Here is a 17671-nt window from a genome sequence, read left to right as displayed (position 1 = left end):
CTTATTAGCTTCACATCAAAAAGATAATACTCTTTAGGGACTTCTCAGAGATTCTTTGCAGAAAATTGCACAAGACAAGAAAGCAGACAACCATATATTTGCAATTTAGGAGGTGGATAAGGCAGACTTGCATTCCGGACTGCACAAGATATGAATTTCTGGTTGACTACAATCACAAGGAGGCAAAATGCTGACATTATTAGGAAGCAAAAAGCCTGTAGTGAACAAGTAGGTGGGGTTCCCACCTTGCCTATGCAATTAAAACCTGCAAGAGCTAAAGAGTTCATGTCATGGCTACCGCTAAGAGCGTTCCTTGCTTCTGCATCTCCTGATTTTTTTTCCCTCCTGCTGGTAATGTGTGGAAACAGGATCTACCCAGACCTTTGTATTAACTCTGCACAGCAAGAAGCCCAGTTACCTGGCAGCAGTCCTAGCAGCAGCAGAGGATCCATCTTTCCTGTCACTGGCTATGGGCTCTGAAACAAGAAGGAAGGTAAAGATGATTTTGGTGTCATCCAAAAAGACTCTTCTGCCCCTTTCCAGCTCCCCACATTCAGTGAAGAGAGGTAGAGTAACACTGGCCAAAGGGTGCCCAGGCTTCCCCATCCAACTTCTCAGAACAGACCAGAGTTTCTACAAGTTTTAGACTATTAGACTGAATGTCACTGTTCTGACTAAAATACTGTCAAACTTCTTTTTTTGTCTAGATTATGGACAGGTCCAAGGAGGCCACAAAGGTAATCAGAGGGCTCGAGCACCTCAGAGTCACCTACAGAGACAGGTTGAGAGAGCAGGGGTTGTTCAACCTAGAGAAGAGAAGGGTTTGGGGAAACTCATTGCAGCCTTTCAGTACTTAAAAGGGGCTTATAAAAAAGAGGGAGAGAGACTTTTTACACAGGCAGATAGTGATAGGACAAGGGGAAACAGTTTAAAAGGCAAGAGATTCAGATTAGGTGCTAGAAAGGAATTCTTCCTTGTGAGGGTGATGAGCCCTGGCACAGGTTGCCCAGAGAAACTGTGGCTACCCCATCCCTAGAAGTGTTCAAAGTCAGGTTGGATGGGTCTTACAGCAACCTGGGCTAGTGGAAGGTGTCCCTGCCCATGGCAGGGAGGTTAAGACTAGATGGTCTCTAAGGTCCCTTCTGACCCAAACCATTCTGTGATTATATATATATAAAAATAAAATCTTTTCCCTCCCAATACAATCAAACTCCACTTCCTGTCCAGTGACGTTGCCACTATACATCACAATTTTTAGTCTTCCGGAAATACCTTTCCTCACAACAGAGGCCTCTCCTCTCAACTCCATCCTTGCTTAGAGCATTGCAGAAACAGAAAAACAAATTTAAGTGACACTGCCCAAAAAGAAAAATGAGAAAAATTACAGAGACTCAGAGACTGTCTCGGGGAATGCCAAAGAGAGGTTTTGAGTTAGGGTTGAGAAACAGCAGGACCTCTACATTTCAGGTTTCATTCTCTTACTTTCCAAACTGAATGGCAAGGACTCCTCGCTCCCGTCGTTCACAGGGGTAACAAGGTTCATTCGCAGAGAAAGTTTTGCATCCGACTCAGGAACCGCACCCAACTCTCCCTTCTCACACACTTCTGACACATCTGCTGATACCACTGCACTTTCCACAGTGACATTGTCAGTCCCCATTGTGCTCTCTGCTGTAACATCACTGGTTGCTATAGTGCTGTCTGGGCAACTACCATCCACTGAAAACAGGAACATAAAAACAAGAAAAACAAGAAGCAGCTACTGTCATTCACACTGCTGGGGTTCAGGTCCTAGTTCTTATTTGAAGACGCTTCACTGCATGTGTTATTAGTAATGAAATGGTGCAATAGTGGAAATTCCTTCCTAGATATGAAGCATGAAAAGTCTGTGGCATAGGTATCTTTAGTTTGTGACAGAATACTTCATCATTACCCAAGCAGAACATATTTCCTTTCATCCAGCACTAGCAGGATGTTTTTTGTGAGCTTAGCAGAGAAAGTCCTGATAAAAGATCATGAATACTGGGAACAATCTTCTTTTAGTCTAAGTTCTTTCACCACTCAGAAGGTTCTTTCACATTTTTTAATGGAGTCGTATGCAGAATGCAGTGAGTGCAAGGAAGATGTGCTCCCTGCTGCCCTGTACTCGGGGAGCAAACACCTTCACCAGAGATCCAGGAGAAAACATGGCAAGGAAACTGTGGGGACGGGATGAGCCCTCCCCACAGAACAGCAGTGCAGCAATGGTTTTTGCCAAGGTAGGTTTGAGTTATCCTATCAGATTATGCAGAAAGAATCAAAAGCTTCCAGGCTTTCACTGCAGAAGAGAGCCATTCGGGTCGAACTCACCAATTGGTGTGCTGTGTCTTCTGGGTCCCATTTTAAGGTGGCCAGTAAGAGGTGGTGTTATGCTGGTCAAGGGCTGAATGATATCATCCTCCTTCAGCAAATTAAGATGAAATGTGGTTCCTAAAAGATACAGAGCACAAGGATTAGTAATTTCAGGGGAGTACTTTAGTTCAAATACCAAAAGCACAGGCTCACTGTGCTGTGAAAACAGGGAAAAGTGTAACACTGGTGCTGTACAAAACTCCCCTGAACAGTTACTAGTTTCAGGACAGCTGCTCTAACTGATCTTCCTCACATTTTGTGTGGAAAATCTGTCTCAGTGAAAATCTGGGCTGTGTTCGACTTGATGCAGATGTTCCCAGGTGCTAGATAAAAGGGAGACTAAATATCCTGACATGAATAGGACTTTTACAGAATGTAGGTTTGCTTAAGAAATGCTCAAGATTTTCCACAGAAAAGGGAGAGGAGGCCAAAAACAGAAATGAAGGTGAGGACAGAAACGAATTGGCAGAGCTATGTGATGCCTGAATTGATAACCTAAAATTTACACAGAATGATGGCTCAGATGGCCTATCCCATCAGAGAAACCACACCTTGGTGGATGTGAGGATCTTGTAGGATTTAAATAAATCAAAATATTTAAATAAATGAAAAACCTAGTAAAATGCTCCTTCCTTTTACCTCATCCCATGCCATTTATTTGTAAACTTTCAACATCATACAGAAGTCATTTTCATAATCCTCTCACAAAAAAATGCCATATCAGCAAAAAGTTATCTATCATCTCTTTGAAAACTCTGAAAACCATCACCAGCCTGTATACCACAAGCTTTAAAGATATGGTGCAGCAACTGCAACATCCTGAAGATAACCCAAGAGTATTTTTGCAGTGGGTAGGTACCTTGTAGTGCAATGGTACTCACACATTGGAAAGCCAACCACCATTCCTCACAAACAGCTTATGAATGCGTGTCACATCATGGTCTAGAGTAGACCTCCATTTAAAAACTGTTTTACTTAAAAACTGAAGTATTTACAAACTCCACTGAATATTAATTGATCTAGCTACCACAGTCCCTTCTAGCCTATAAATCCATATTTGGCACGCTAGTTACAAATGATCAAAAGAATTTATGAAGTGATCACCTGCATTTTAATAAGAGAGAACCTAATTACTAAATCAACGGATTCCTCTGGAGAGAACACAAACAAGCTTTCACAAGACCTGAAGAAAACGTGAATGCCTCAAAGCTTAAATGCTTTCGCATAACTGGCTCAACTGTCGTGTCAATGAAAACAGTTTATTAACAGAAATAAACTTTTCTTATGTTCTTAAGACCACTGACTCGTCAATTTGGAATTAAATCTGGCAAGGGATGTCAAAGACAAGAAGAAGGGTTTCTTCAAGAACATCAGTAGCTAAAGGAAGCCTAAGGAAAAGGTGGGCCTACTGTTCAATGTGGTGAGTGCTGTGGTGATGGAGTTACTGAATACCTGCTTTACTTCATCTTTACTACTAAGGCCAGCCCCCAGGAAACCCAGACCCTGGAGGCAAGAAAGTCTAGAGAAAGGAAGACTTTCCTTTGATCAAGGAGGACAAAGTTAGAGATCATTTGAACAAATTTGATACCCACAAATCTATGAGCCCTGATAAGATGCACCTACGAGTGCTGAGGGAGCTGGCAGATGTTACTGCTAAGCCACTCTCCATCATCTTTGAAAAGTCATGGAGAACAGATGAGGTGCCTGAGGACTGAAAGAAAGCCAGTGTCACTCCAGTCTTCAAAAAGGGCAAGGAGGACCCAGGGAACTACAGGCCAGTCCATTTCACCTCCATCCTCCACCTTCCCACCACCAAGATGATGGAAGAACTCATCCTGGGTGTCACATCCAGGCACATGGAGGAGGTTATCAGGAGTAGTCAGCATGGCTTGACCAGGGGGCTTGACCAATCTGGCAGTGCTAGGTAACGGCAGCCTTTGGTGATGGAATGACTGGCTGGGCAGATGAGGAGAGAGCAGTGCATGGTATCTATATTGACTTCAGCAAGGTTTTTGACACTGTCTCCTGGAACATCCTCATAGGTAAGCTCAGGAAGTGTGGGTTGGATGAATGGACAGTAAGGCGGACTGAGAACTGGCTGACTGGAAGAGCTCAGAGGGCTGTGATCAGCAGCACAGATTAGTTGGAGGCCCTGCAGCCAGGGTGCCCCCAGGGGTCGGTGCAGGGTCCAGTCCCGTTTGACTCATTCATCAGTGAACTGGATGAAGGGACAAAGCCTATCCCCAAGAAGCCTTCACCCAAAGTTTGTGCTTACTGATTTATGCTTCATAATCTGTCAATAAGGGATTAGACTCCCAAAATACTTGTTATCTAATTAATTATTATGAGAATGAAGCTGCTTTAAGAGTAGAGGGATGCTCAGCAGGTCTTCATGCCTTAAGGACTGAGTGATGGTAAGAGAACAAATATCACTCTACATACTTTTCCATCGTGTTGCATCTGTCTGAAGGCAGCAGGCAGAACATTTCAAAAACTGAACTCTCTCTTAACACTGATCAGTCCTTTAGTGTAATATAAAAGCACAAAACACAACCACCGGTATTAATTTGAGTTCATTTTCTCCAAACAGTGGCTTACAGTTTTCTTTGAAAAGTAAATGCAGCCAATTGTGACGTGTTTAAATTGCATATATAGATTTTCTATAACAAAGTTTTTTTCTTCTTTCAGTTAAAGGAAATTAAAAATAATAATAAAATTAATATAATAAATTAAGAATATTGTAGCTAAAACTTCATCATTTAACTTAACATTAAGTAACATTTGAGGTCCTACAATCTTTCCTCTTCCCTAACAGACTTCCTAGAGGGGAAATACATTTTCTGACACTAAAATCAAGTTCCCTTGTTCTTCGTTCATTCTCACTTAAGGACTACAGAACTGTGTTTTAAAATGAAGCCAGTTAAGAGGCAAAAGCTTCACAAAACACAGGCATAGCATCCCACATGTCTACATACATCAGTTAAAGGGACTTCAGTGAATCATAACTCCTGCTGAGCCACATCTTGCATGCGTGTGAAGATAAATTTGCTCTATTAGTTTCTAGCCCAGAGTTGCTCTGTACACCCCCATAAAGAAAATTCTCTGAGAATGAAAAAAAAAAAAACAAAGGTAAGGAGACCTACAAGAGGGAAAGTACTGATTACCACACACTACTATTCCTTTCAAGGACACTGCTGTTGCTGCTTCTTGAGCGGGGGAGAAGTTACAAAAATCCCTGAACATTTCCAAGATTACAACATTCTGAGTTCTTAAAGCTCCTCTGTGTTTCTACCGTAAAACAGTTACAAGTCTTAGGAACAAGAATTACCTTATCACTCTTGCCCTGCACTAGTGTGGCACAGGCAAAAACAATAAGGGCACATTCTGCATATAACACAGTAACTTGCAGTGCTGCTCTTAAGAGAGACTGTTCAACTCGCATGCAGTATCAGTGCTCCCTGAAAACACTGAGAATTGTATACAGCTGTCCCTCACATTATTCAAAATACACATCTGTGAACTACTAACCTAAATTCACTTACCACTGGAAGGACTGGGGGATTTAGCAGTTTTCTCCTTCTCTGGCTGCATCTGCTCTTCTTGCTCCAGATTCCTCATCATAACAGTATCCTCCTTACTCTTTGGCACCTGATTCTCGTGCTGAACCACCCGTGTTTCAATCTCTCTCTCTTGAAGTGGTGGCTGATTGCTTATTATCATTATCTGTCCCAATTCTGAACAGCCTGGATGTTTTTTGGCACACAACGCCACTTCCGACTGAACGTCACTCTTTATCTTAGGACACAAATTGTTGTGTTGCTCCAGTAACTCTCCTACAGAAGGCTCAGCTAAAACTTTATTGAGCTTTGGTATGTTTTCTGCAACAGCCTTAGAGGACAGCTTATCCAGGTTCTTTGCCTCACCAGTGTCAAAAGTACAACCTTTCGAAGATTTTTTTCCCTGACTTTCTGGTCCAACCTCTTCCAAGTCCTGGGCCCGATCAAACAATTTTTTTCTCTTTTTACAAGAATCATCAGCAAATTCCACTTCCATATCTTCATGACACTGTCCTTCCCTTTCAAGAATAAACCTCTGAGAAAGTGTCATATTAACAAGAGACGCATCTTCATTTACTTGTTTCTCCTTTACTTGCATTTTTTCTTCTCGTTCTTCACATTGCGTCTCAGGAACTGCCTCAGGTTCATAAGTCTCTTCCAATGGAAAAACCTCAGACTGTACTTCTCTACCCTGAGCATCTGACAAAATCTCAGGCAGACCAGACTGATCTGCAGCAGCCTGATTTCCAGAAACACACTCGATCTCCCGATGAGCTGCAGGGGCTAATGACCCATCTCCTGCAACACCTGCAGTAACAAACTGCCCTACAGGCACTCCTGCAGCCCATACGTCCTCCGTTTTGGCTTTTTCACAGTTTTCAGAGAGTGCTTGATCACCTGCATTCACTTTCAGTTTTATTTTGTTATTCTCCACAGAACAGAGTCTCAAGTCTGAGGCCTTGCATTCAGAAATCCTCTCTACCTGTGCGGTTTCACTGTCTTGGCCTGTGTTCAGAGAACCTGAACTGATGTCTGTATTCGTGGGCTGGCTACATACACTTGCAGAAAGCGTCAGCTTACAGGACTCAGAAGGCTTTGATGCAGAGTCACCTGTAGATATCTTTGACAAAGCACCTGTGGGTCCAGAGAGATCTCCTGGTAAGCATAAAGGGGTTAAAGCAGCAGTTTTTTCTTCTCCTTCATGCTTTTTCTCTGGGCTCTGAGTTGGAACAAAGATATCCTAAAATGAAAGAAGTGGGACATGCAGTATTAGGGCACGGCAAGTGGGACTGTTTATTTATTAATCCTAAGACATTACATTGGACTATGGGGCAGAGCAAGCTCAGCACAAAACTACAGACAAAACCCCAGCCAACAAAACCAAAACCAACCAACCACCAACCGAAAATACAAAACTTTTTTTTCACCAATTTACAAGTCATGATTGTCCTGTTTTTGCTGAGAAAAACAGCATGTCTGTGGCAAAGTCAGACATAATCTTTGGTATACTTCTCACTACCAAATCACAAAAGACAGGGCAAGTATGGCAGATTAGTAGCTATTTCTAGTCAAACAGCTAAGAGTTCTGGAAATATTCTCTGCTATGTCTATTAACATGAACACTGTTTTCAGCTAAGGAAAAACCCTGCTTCAACTAGTGAAGTTTCTAGTACAACCTTTATTTTCTGCCTTAAGTTGATGAAACTTGTAATATTAAGCTATAAACCCAGCAACTGTCTGCTAAATCCCTTTGAACAGTTATAATTTCCAGAATCAAAAAGCACAAAGGAAACAACAGATAATAAGAATAAGCAAATTGAAAAATGCACTAAATGAATTCTAGCCTTGTAGGAGAACAGAAATGCTTTATAATAAAACAGCTTCCCTTTCTCCACGACAAACAATGCTAAGGTCTAGCCTGATAAAAGTCTAATTTATGATGCAGTTTGAGATGCAGGATGCCAAGTTCAGCATAAGAAAGGAGCAGCCTTCCTCCTTTAGAAGGAAAAAAAAGCAACAAAAAAGGTTTCTAGCATAGTCTAAGATAACAACTTTTATGTTCAGTAACTCACTGTGCCCTCTTAAGCTGTTCTGCATTTTCTCTGCAGGTAAAACTGCTACAATCAATATACAACCGTGACTGGTGGGAACAGGGAAGTTCGTGAGAACCAGCTTAGTAGGGAAGCTCAACACAGAAGCAAAAGTTGACTCAAACACACTTTCTGCATCTGCCATATCAAAACCTCAGAAAAGATATCTACGTGAAGCCTTACATGAGAAAACTCTGGTTGTGATGGTATAGGCACAGATCCAGACTCAGGAAAGAAGGTTGGTGCGCTCTGGGACACTGGAGTTGAAGCCTGTGGCTGGACAAGTGGTCTTGGAGGGATACATGGGATGGCCATCTCCACCAGCGTATCTCCTCTCTGCCTTTGCATCAGTTCTCTTCCTTCTGCAGGGATAGATATATCCATCTGTTCATCTAGTTTGAAAGAGCAGAAGAGATATTACAACAAAATTCTTGCGTTGTTCCTAAAGTTTCCAACATGCTATTAAAAGATTCATCTTCGGTGGCATATTTAACTTTGTAGAATCCTCTCTCCAGGGAAACTCCTTCTGGAGGGAAAAAAAAGATCAACAAAAACATCCATATCCTTACATTCAAAGGGGGGAAGCAAGTGTTTTGTTACAAATTCATATGACTATTTTCCTACATGTCTAGAACTTATACAACTTAAAAAGGTATCTGAAATTTATAAAAAGCATTTTCTTGAGGATTTTTTTCCTTTTGCTATCTTTATTAAAATCCAACTAAATTCAGACCCCAGTTTACAAAATATCCATGCTAACAGTATGTCACATTCTGTGACAGGAATCTCACAGAAAAGAATAGCTGATTTTGTATCATACTAAAAGTCTGCATATCAGGGATATGCAGATATCTTATCCCTGATGGTGAATGGGTGCTTAGAGAAAATTTTTAAGAACCAATGTATCATCTAGAACATATGGAACAATCTTTTGACATGAGGTTCTAGAACGCACACATACAGCATATGAAAGCTTTTTAAAATATTGTGCAAGTCATCTACGTTAAGGTAAAATAACTGTTATGATGCAGTCCTTATCTGTCCTTCCTACTGCCCTAACAGTATAGACTTAATACAAGTATCTGCCTATAGCAAGAATTGCTAGTCCCTAAGAAAGGAGGACAATTGCGAGCAGCAATGTGCATCCCATACAAAGTATTTCCCATCTTTCAAGTGAAGGGGAGCTAGCCAACAGTACTAATTTTATTATGATAGCGATGCAGGACGTATCGACAGAGAGAGAATATAAAGAATTATGGACAACAGTCACAGATACAGATCTCCCTTCATCTACCCCCCTCAGTGTTCTCAATCCTGCTTTACTCCTTAAATATAATTTTAGCAAGTTTTGAAAAGGCTACAAGCTTAGACTAAACCATAGAGCACTGAAACACAAACCACAGACAGTACACACAACATTTTACCTTTTCCTTGCTCTTGTTCAGTAGGACTGCTGGGGACAAGAGCACTGGGTCCAAAAGCAACAGGAGGCGGAATAACTAGGCCTGAAGAGAAACTGCAGACCAAGAAAAGGGAATATGGAAATGAAGACCATACTTCACTAAACAATGCATTAAGTTCTCCCCTTATCAAGCTCCAGTTTGTCACAGTAGGACTCTTCTCATGAAAGGAGTGTCAGGTGTTCACTAGCATAAGACCAGCAATGGTCAGTGGACCACATGGGCACCATTAGTTCACTTCATCGCAAAATAAAGCCATGCTCCCTTCATGGTGCAAAATTAACATACTGATTCAAGCACAAATCCTTGAATAAAGAAGAGAGTGATGGAAATGCACTACTGCAATAAAGTTATTGCAATAGTTTGGGGATTTTTTGCTTACATGGAATGACCTTCCTGTACAAGGACTGCCTGTCCAGAGAGCTGCAGGACTTGCAGACTGCGGGCAGGGGTACACACCAGAGAACTTCCCTCTTCCACCCTGGTTATTGGACAGCCACTTCCTGCAGTGATTTCAAACAAAAGGAAATAAAGTTAGAAATATGGCCAATAACCAAGGCGATCAGAAAATTCTGAGGAATTAAATTCACACTATTGCACAGTTATTTTTCAGATAAGCAAGGACAATCTGATCTTCACAGAGTTTGTGAAGGACTGCACATGGAAGTTCAGTATGTGAAATGTAAGGACAATATAGTTCAGATGAAAAAGATAAAATTTGAATAGATTTGAGACTGTACAAGTCTTCCTCCCATGGAAATTTAAAAAAAAAATCCCCAATGGCCCCAATATCAGCACATTTGATCCAGCACTAGAATGCAAATACATGCAAGGTTCTAGTAAGAAAAGACATCTTGCATTGACCACATTGACTCAGTGTGAGGAGAAGGCTGTTACTGAACCTTCTGGATACAGAGGGTTCATGCACAAGGTCACACTGATATAGACATCACTGGACACAAATTTGCCTACACTACTTACCCACACTTTACATGGTGTGTCACTACCAAGGGTGAGCATTATTACTGCCAGTTTCAGAAGAGGGTAAAAGGCAGGCTTGGGTTTTGGTCTTCAAGGGGCACAGAAAGAAAGGAAATTAAATGTACTTAACAAGCCAGTGTAACTGTTCTAACAGGAAGTGACATTTAGACATTGCTCCATAATATAGTGAAAGAGGTTGGGGCCTTTCATTTCCAAAGTGTTCTCAATTTTAACAGAAATTATGTGAAAAATACAGCACTCTACACCCTAAAACACTACACGCCTATAAAGATCAAGTAGGTATGATGCTTACAACTATCCCTGGGATGGATATTTTGGCTCTGCTTGTCTATTGTTACCTGCTGCATTATTCTCAGGAAACATCTCTTCCTGAGTTGACAAAATATCTGACTCCTCATGACCAGAATTAAGGGATTTCTCAGTTTTACTGGGGTCACTGAGAGGCGTTTTCTTCCTGATATCCTCTTCTGCTTCCTGAAGAGTTCTAGAAAGGTAAGACACAGTCACTGACCTGAGAAAATCAAAGTATTAAGTAGGACTACAACATTGCAAAGAAAACCTATCAGAACAGGTGAAAGGTATTCACTTGAGTATAACACAGGAAAAAAAGAAGAGAAGAAGGATGACCGACCTCTCCTGACAAAATAACATTTTCATCTTTGATGAGTTATACTTTTAGAATTGTTTTTTAAGTTTTCTACCAACCTCACTGATGCTTAAATGGAAAGAAGATTGTTCTACTGACTTCTACTCAATGTGGATTCTAGGAATTTTTTTTCACCTCCTTTTTACGGTTATTTTGTGGTAGAATACGATAATACAAGATAAGATAAATATTATATAAATTTTATGCCAGATAAAAAGTATTCAACAAACTGAAGTTTCACACTTAAAAATAATTTAAACTATAAAGCTTACAGTAGCAAATACTCAAAAATCATCCTGGAATACACACACTTAGCCTCCAGATTTCTCCTGTGCAGCGAAGCCCACACTACAGTGATTAAGTTATTTCAAGATAACTTCTGTGACTTAAAGTGAATTAACGCTTCTAGTATATTCCAGTCATACAACTTTAAGAAAATTATTAGTATATTTTATTATACAGTGCACTCTCGCTTAAAAACAAACCTACTGGTATCTTTGTGTATAGGAGGTTGACATCACCTCTTCTCTCTGCTAGGAATGCTAAGAGCACTCCTTAGTCAGCACTGCTGCAAAAAGGTCTCAGCAGTACTTCATCTTTCCATTCACCTTTCTCTTTTGCCCTGAACCCTCTCCTATGTCCAAAAATCTAGTAAAAATAGTACACAAATCAGCTTCCAGAATGCCCATAAGAGACATACAAAGAAGACAGACCGTTTTACCTTTCAGACTTCTCTGTCTGGCTTTTCAAAGTAGTATGTGCTTCTGTGCTGGAGACAGTTTCCATGCTGTCCCTATGCAGTTCTACAAAGAGAGATATTAAAAAAAAAAAATTAAAAAATTGTTACTCTTGTTACAAACAAGAAAGCGTAGTTTTGTAATTTACACAAATACCAAGGCAAGCTTCATATGAAGGAAAAAATAAAATCTTGCATTGTCTATGATAACAAGAAAAAAAAAAAGACAAAAAAAAAAAAAGACAGGACGAGGTTCTTACCAGGGAGGGAATTCAATATCCGCTTGTCTAAATGTTCAGGAAACAAATCGAGAAAGAGAGGTGCAAGAATGAATAACACTTGTACAACTACAAGAAAACAAATTAAGTAGAAAAGAGAAGGCAAAATTCTTTGCAACTACCAGTAATCCGTGAACTCATTTTTGAAAACTACTAATACTGTATTTCCTGTCAAAGAAACATAACATTTATAATTTAAAGAGATCAGATAGAATCTACAGAGCAGCAAAAGGACATCTATAATCATTTCCACCTACCATCTTTAGACTCATTCTCCACAAGTCTGGAAGAAAGGACTGCAGCTCCAGGGTGAAGCTGATGCCTAGTATCTCCTTCATTAGGCACAAAGTTGCTCTCAAAGTCCTGGCTCTGTGAGAGCTCCAGAGCTCCAAACTGCAGCTGTGACGTGCCTGTATCTAACACCAAACATCCATTACAAATATATATACAAAATCCCCAAAATTTTTAAGAGCCATCTATCACATTTACAAGGGCAAAATATATACCCTCTAACATGCAAAGTATTTAGCTATTGCTGAAACTCTGAATAAACTAACGGCCTCTGACCTCAGTTGTGCAAATTAAAATACAGTCACAAAACAGGGACAGTGGCCATTAACTCAGTAATCAGCATTAATCAGCAAGATCTTTTGTAACGCCACTAGGTACTGCAGCAGGTTTTCATACCATGATGAGAAAATAATTTTCATAACACAGCCTGTGTCTTAAAGTCCTCTGATGACAACAACCATTACGCCAATTCATAATAAGGCTCCATTTCCTAGCTGTTGTGATGCATCCCTGCCTCTTTTAAACCATTTCCAGCCTCCAAGATCCAAGTTAACACTGATCAACACTTTTTATTTCAAACACCAAAGTATACGTATTAACTTCCAGAAGAAGATGCCAATTCCTAAGCCATTACTGCTGGCACAACTACTCCTGGTGAGACAAGCGAGGCAGCTCAAATGAAAAACTGCACAGATGGTGGATCTGATTCAAAATCCCAAGAACAGATCTGAAACTGAGAAGTTACCTTCTGCACAGGGCGAAGCAGCACAGTCCTCAACATCACCTTCACCTCGTTCCCCGGTCTTTCCAAGGACACTGCAACAGAAAGACTCGCTCACGTCGCGCAGGGGTTCCTGCAGGACGCCTTCTCGCGGCTCGTGTTCCGAGGGGTCGCTCGGCACCGACCGGGCCCTCCCAGCCTTTCGTACCACACGCCCCGGCGGGGGCCGGGCGCGGCCGCAGCTGCACCGAGACCGCGTTCTTGGCCTGTTCTCAGGAGAGGCCCCGGAGGCGGCGGCCGAGAGCCTCGGGATGGCGGCTCCCGCGGCCCCGCCAACGTACCTGCTCTCCCTGCCGGGCGATGGAGCCTCCTCCGCGACGCAGCCCCGCGGGCCAGCAGCGCCCAGGCGGGCCGGGCTCTCCATGGGTTCTGCAAGCAGAGCGCCGTCAGCGCCGCCGCGGCCCCCGGGCCCGCCGCAGCCCCGCGCCCCGCCCTTACCTGCGGGTCGCTCCCGGTCCGCCCCGCCGCCCCTGGGCGCCCGGCTGCCGATAGGATCGCAGACGATCTCCTGCAAGAGAGAGGCAAGGGCCGCGTCAGAGCCGGCCCGGGGTGGGCCGGGGTGGGCGGTGCCGCCGCCGCGCCGGGCACTCACCAGCACGGGGCTCAGGCTCCGCCGGGCCGGCAGCCGGCGGGCCAGCACGCCGAGCCAGGCCTGCTCCGCGTCCGCCTCCGCGCCCTGGGGCTGCGAGTCCTCCACGATGAGGCGGGGTGTGTCCTGCTGCGAGAAGCCGGGGTCCAGCTGGCTGCCGCTGCTGCCGCTGCTGCCGCCGCCGCCGCGCTCCATGCAGGGCGCCGCAGGCGGCGGAGCCCAGAAGCCCGTGGGAGCCCGGCCCGGCCCTACGCCCCGCTTCCCGCCGCCGCCATCTTGCCGCGCGCCGATTGGCGGGCGCGACCCGCCCGCCCCGCGCCGTTACCGGGGAAACGCGCGAGGGCAGCGGCGCTGGGATTGACTCGGGCAGCGGGACCGACTGAGGCCGCGGAGCGGGGACGGCGGGGGGTCGGAGCTGCGCAGCCCTCTCGGCCTCTCCGCGAGCGCCCAGGAGAGACAAAAGAGCCTCGTGTCCTCCGCCCGGCCCGAGCCGGGGCTCGCTCGAGGGCGAAGGCAGCGGCCGCCCTCCTGGCGCACACGGCAGGCCAGGGGGTTCCTCGCGGTGCCCTTCCGACCGCCTTTCCATTAAAGGTGCAAAATAGCTCCGTGCTCGGTCTCCGGCACAGACCGAGCACCGCGTATCCCGGACAGCCACCACCGGGTATATCCTTTTCTGGATATCACCGGGGAGTGAAATCCCATTAATATCCCTGTGTTTATATTACTAAACGGTTATCGAAGAAGCCTTGCGCACAAATTATGACACTGTTGTTGTCTTGCAGCGTTCAACTTCTTGCCTAAAAAATAGTGAGTTTGAATATATCACCGAAAGTCACTGGGAAGAAATTAAACCCTCCCAACACTGCCTTGTGTTAGTGAGCCAGGCATTACTTTATTCTGGCCAAAGATATGTAGCGAATCATTCCAGCTACCTATATTCCTTTCAAGACTTTTCGCATGTTTATACATTTTAGCAAATAAAGAAATTAATATGCATTGGTTCTAAGTTACACCATTCTCTTCATTTAGTTACTATTCTATCCCTTATTAGCTAATATTTGGTCCACATTCTTTGGTTCTCTTATAATTCTTCCTTACTCAGAGAGTCTCCAACTTTCAGGCTATAATGTCCTTGTTAATTCCTGCTATATTTTCTGGTTACTCCAACATGTCTTTGAAGGGCCACAAATTCAAGATCCAAGATGTCTGACCTTCAACTCCCGCAAGCTTTGTTTACTAAAGCTTATCAGAGCTAGTCCACAGAAACGCAAAGCTTTGATGATTTAAAGATCAAATTTAAAGATCAAAAATAATTCCTGTACTCTGCACTGGCAAGGCCTAAGCTGAACCCTACGTCTACTGAGAAGATTACAAAGGATTTGGCTATCCTAACAGTTGTCAGAGAGAAAAAAGGGGATGGCAAATAATTTGTTTCTCATATTCACAGCTTAGAGCACAACTGTGAATTTGTTTTTGTGAACTGAAGCAGATTTAAATTAAGACAAAACAGAAATAAGCCAAAATATTTAAAAAGGCTAAAGAAGTTCTAAAAATTATGCAATCTCTAACATTTAAGACTTTTTTTAAAAAAAAAAGTAGTAGCAAAGGGGTATAGTTGATCTTAGTCTGAAATAGGAAGCTGGATTAGATTATCTCCAGGATGTCCTTCCGGTCTCGTTTTTCTGCAATTCAACACTTTTGCATGAATCTGGGTAGGACAAAATTGAGAGCTCAGTCCAGGTGGTCAAATTTGTTAATGCCAAATGCATGGCTTTACTTGAACAGAGGAAGTTGTGAAAGACATATACACAGTTATGGTGGAGAGTGTTGCATTATTATTTCTTTGCACTGCTCAGTAAGGCTGCTGGCAACCCACACAGTTTAGTCTGCAAAAAAAATCTTAGTAATATTCCATTTGTGCTCATTTTTTATGCTTGTGCTTTGCCTGACCATTTCAGCTATATTTTTTTGACTGGCTTTAGTTATGAGGAAAGATTAAACAAAAATGTAAGAATTCTGGCCACTTTGTATTTAATATTTAATTGATTAAAAATCACCTTGGCTTCAAAGAAGAATTGCCATTTAAGTATGATTTAGAACTTTTATTCATACGGATATTTTTAGCTGGTGAAGACAGGAAGTCATCGTCCCAGGCTACAGGACTGAGAAATTGAAATTGTGTAGATTGTTCTTCCCATGATATGAAAGTCCTTTTTACGCTATTTTGATCCTACTTTCTAAATCCATTTTTATAGATATCATTTACCTGTGATTCATCATACTCCATAGTTTGAGGTAATCCTTTAGTCTCCTTTTGCCACTCTTCTTCTGTGATGTTTGTCAGGACCTCTAATATCTGCAATCAGCCCAGTCAGATTTTGGTATTTCATGGGTGTGCCAGCTACTGCTGCAGTGCATGAAAGCAGAATTTTACACCATAATTGCGATACAGGTCTATTATATGGTTCCAGAGTGTGAATTTACAGGGAGAAGGAGGAACTTAATAGGCTGGGAATCCCTCACTTCGCTGCCTTATGCAGCGCACACACACTAGGACTCGAGCCTATTCTACCGCAATTCTACCGTGACCACGGACAGCTCTGATCCACACCAGAAATCAACAGAAATACCATCGTTCTATGACCTGATGGTACAGTAGAAGAATGCAAATGGATCCCATCACCAGAACTCATGTTTTAATTGAAAGTCTTCCCCAGAGATTCTAGTCTCTGTGTTTGGATATTCTTTTTAAGCTTTCACTCCAATTTGCATGTCTCCTGTTTCATTTCTACTTGGCAGAAAGCCAGCTGGAGGAGTACCTCTGCACTGCAGTGAAAAGCTGCAGCTCTGGAAAGCTACCATGTCAAAAATAAGCAGCAAGACTGAATCACCTGAAAACAGAAGGTACTTCTACTAGCTGGTATCAAAATATCTGAAAATCTTTTGTCTTTGTGTTTTGTTGTCATGTTTTCCTTCCATGATCTACAATTCTACTTCCATAACAGAATTTAATGTATGCTGACGTTTATTTGCAGGTTTATTTCTTCATTTACGTATCTACCTGATCAGTGCAATCCCCAAGACAAACTAAATTCTTGCTGCTATGCAGGTTACAACACAGAGAAATAAATTAAACTCTTTTGATACATTAATCCTCTATTTCGTAAAGATCATAGCCAGTGGTGTCACTACAATTTAATGTGAAAAAGACTTATTGCATCATCTCCTAATTTATGTTGAGAGCTAGAGCACCCTTTAAGATCTCAGTTTGAGAAAACTCCCTAAGCTAGTAACATCAATTGTAGCCTGCAGAGATAAATATTCTGTATTTTTCTCCCTTTCTGTGGTTGTCTTATTTCCTGATAATCTTCTGTTGGAGTCCTGTGACGCTATAGGTCCACATGTGCTTGCCAGAATGCCGACAGTCAGAACCTTCTGAGGTTTCAAGTATGTCCTCAATGCAGGCTTGGTGTGTATGAGGGAGCAAAACAGGGCAGGACTTATCTGTCCATCAAGTTCCTAAACTGTAGCTCTGGAAATCTTGTGGAGCAGAAGCTGACACTGTTTTAGGAAATGCTTCACATTATTGCTGACTTGTTTTACCATAGCTGGCTTTCCTGTCAGAAAAGACATGGGTTTTTTAATCTGAAACTACTTTCTGGTGCCTCTCCCTTGTTCAGCATGCAGAAGTCTCATACGTTGAGGTTGCTTAGCTTTTGCATATAGAAACACAGAATCATCAAGGTTGTAAGAGACCTTCAAGATCATCCAGTCCAACCATCTACCTGGCACTGCCACTGTAGGCCCTAAGCCACTAAAACCACACCACCCAGCACCAGATCCAAACAGC

The 17671-nt window shown here is 42.6% G+C and overlaps 1 protein-coding gene across 3 annotated transcripts in view; it reads right to left on the bottom strand.

Moving 5' to 3' along the window:
* TP53BP1 (tumor protein p53 binding protein 1) overlaps positions 1 to 14054 on the bottom strand; it is a 28070-nt gene extending 14016 nt beyond the window's left edge. For 2 of the 3 annotated variants that reach the window (XM_027666694.1, XM_027666692.1), the window contains exons 1-14: positions 13825 to 14054; positions 13671 to 13740; positions 13514 to 13601; positions 13197 to 13267; positions 12418 to 12576; positions 11868 to 11949; positions 10839 to 10984; positions 9881 to 10001; positions 9463 to 9554; positions 8222 to 8430; positions 5934 to 7188; positions 2350 to 2469; positions 1483 to 1719; positions 419 to 476 (exon numbers count right to left, since the gene is read on the bottom strand). In XM_027666694.1, the coding sequence (XP_027522495.1) occupies positions 419 to 476; positions 1483 to 1719; positions 2350 to 2469; positions 5934 to 7188; positions 8222 to 8430; positions 9463 to 9554; positions 9881 to 10001; positions 10839 to 10984; positions 11868 to 11949; positions 12418 to 12576; positions 13197 to 13267; positions 13514 to 13601; positions 13671 to 13740; positions 13825 to 14016 (2900 nt within the window). In that variant the 5' untranslated portion in view covers positions 14017 to 14054. The remainder of the gene's footprint in view (positions 1 to 418; positions 477 to 1482; positions 1720 to 2349; positions 2470 to 5933; positions 7189 to 8221; positions 8431 to 9462; positions 9555 to 9880; positions 10002 to 10838; positions 10985 to 11867; positions 11950 to 12417; positions 12577 to 13196; positions 13268 to 13513; positions 13602 to 13670; positions 13741 to 13824) is intronic. The other variant, XM_027666693.1, reaches the window with a different exon arrangement.
* Positions 14055 to 17671: the final 3617 nt, after the last annotated feature.

The sequence above is a fragment of the Corapipo altera genome, unplaced genomic scaffold (genome assembly GCF_003945725.1).
Source record: "Corapipo altera isolate COAL_440 unplaced genomic scaffold, ASM394572v1 349, whole genome shotgun sequence".
NCBI lineage: Eukaryota > Metazoa > Chordata > Aves > Passeriformes > Pipridae > Corapipo > Corapipo altera.
Note: the sequence above shows the minus strand (reverse complement) of the source record. Positions and strands in the feature narration are given on the sequence as shown.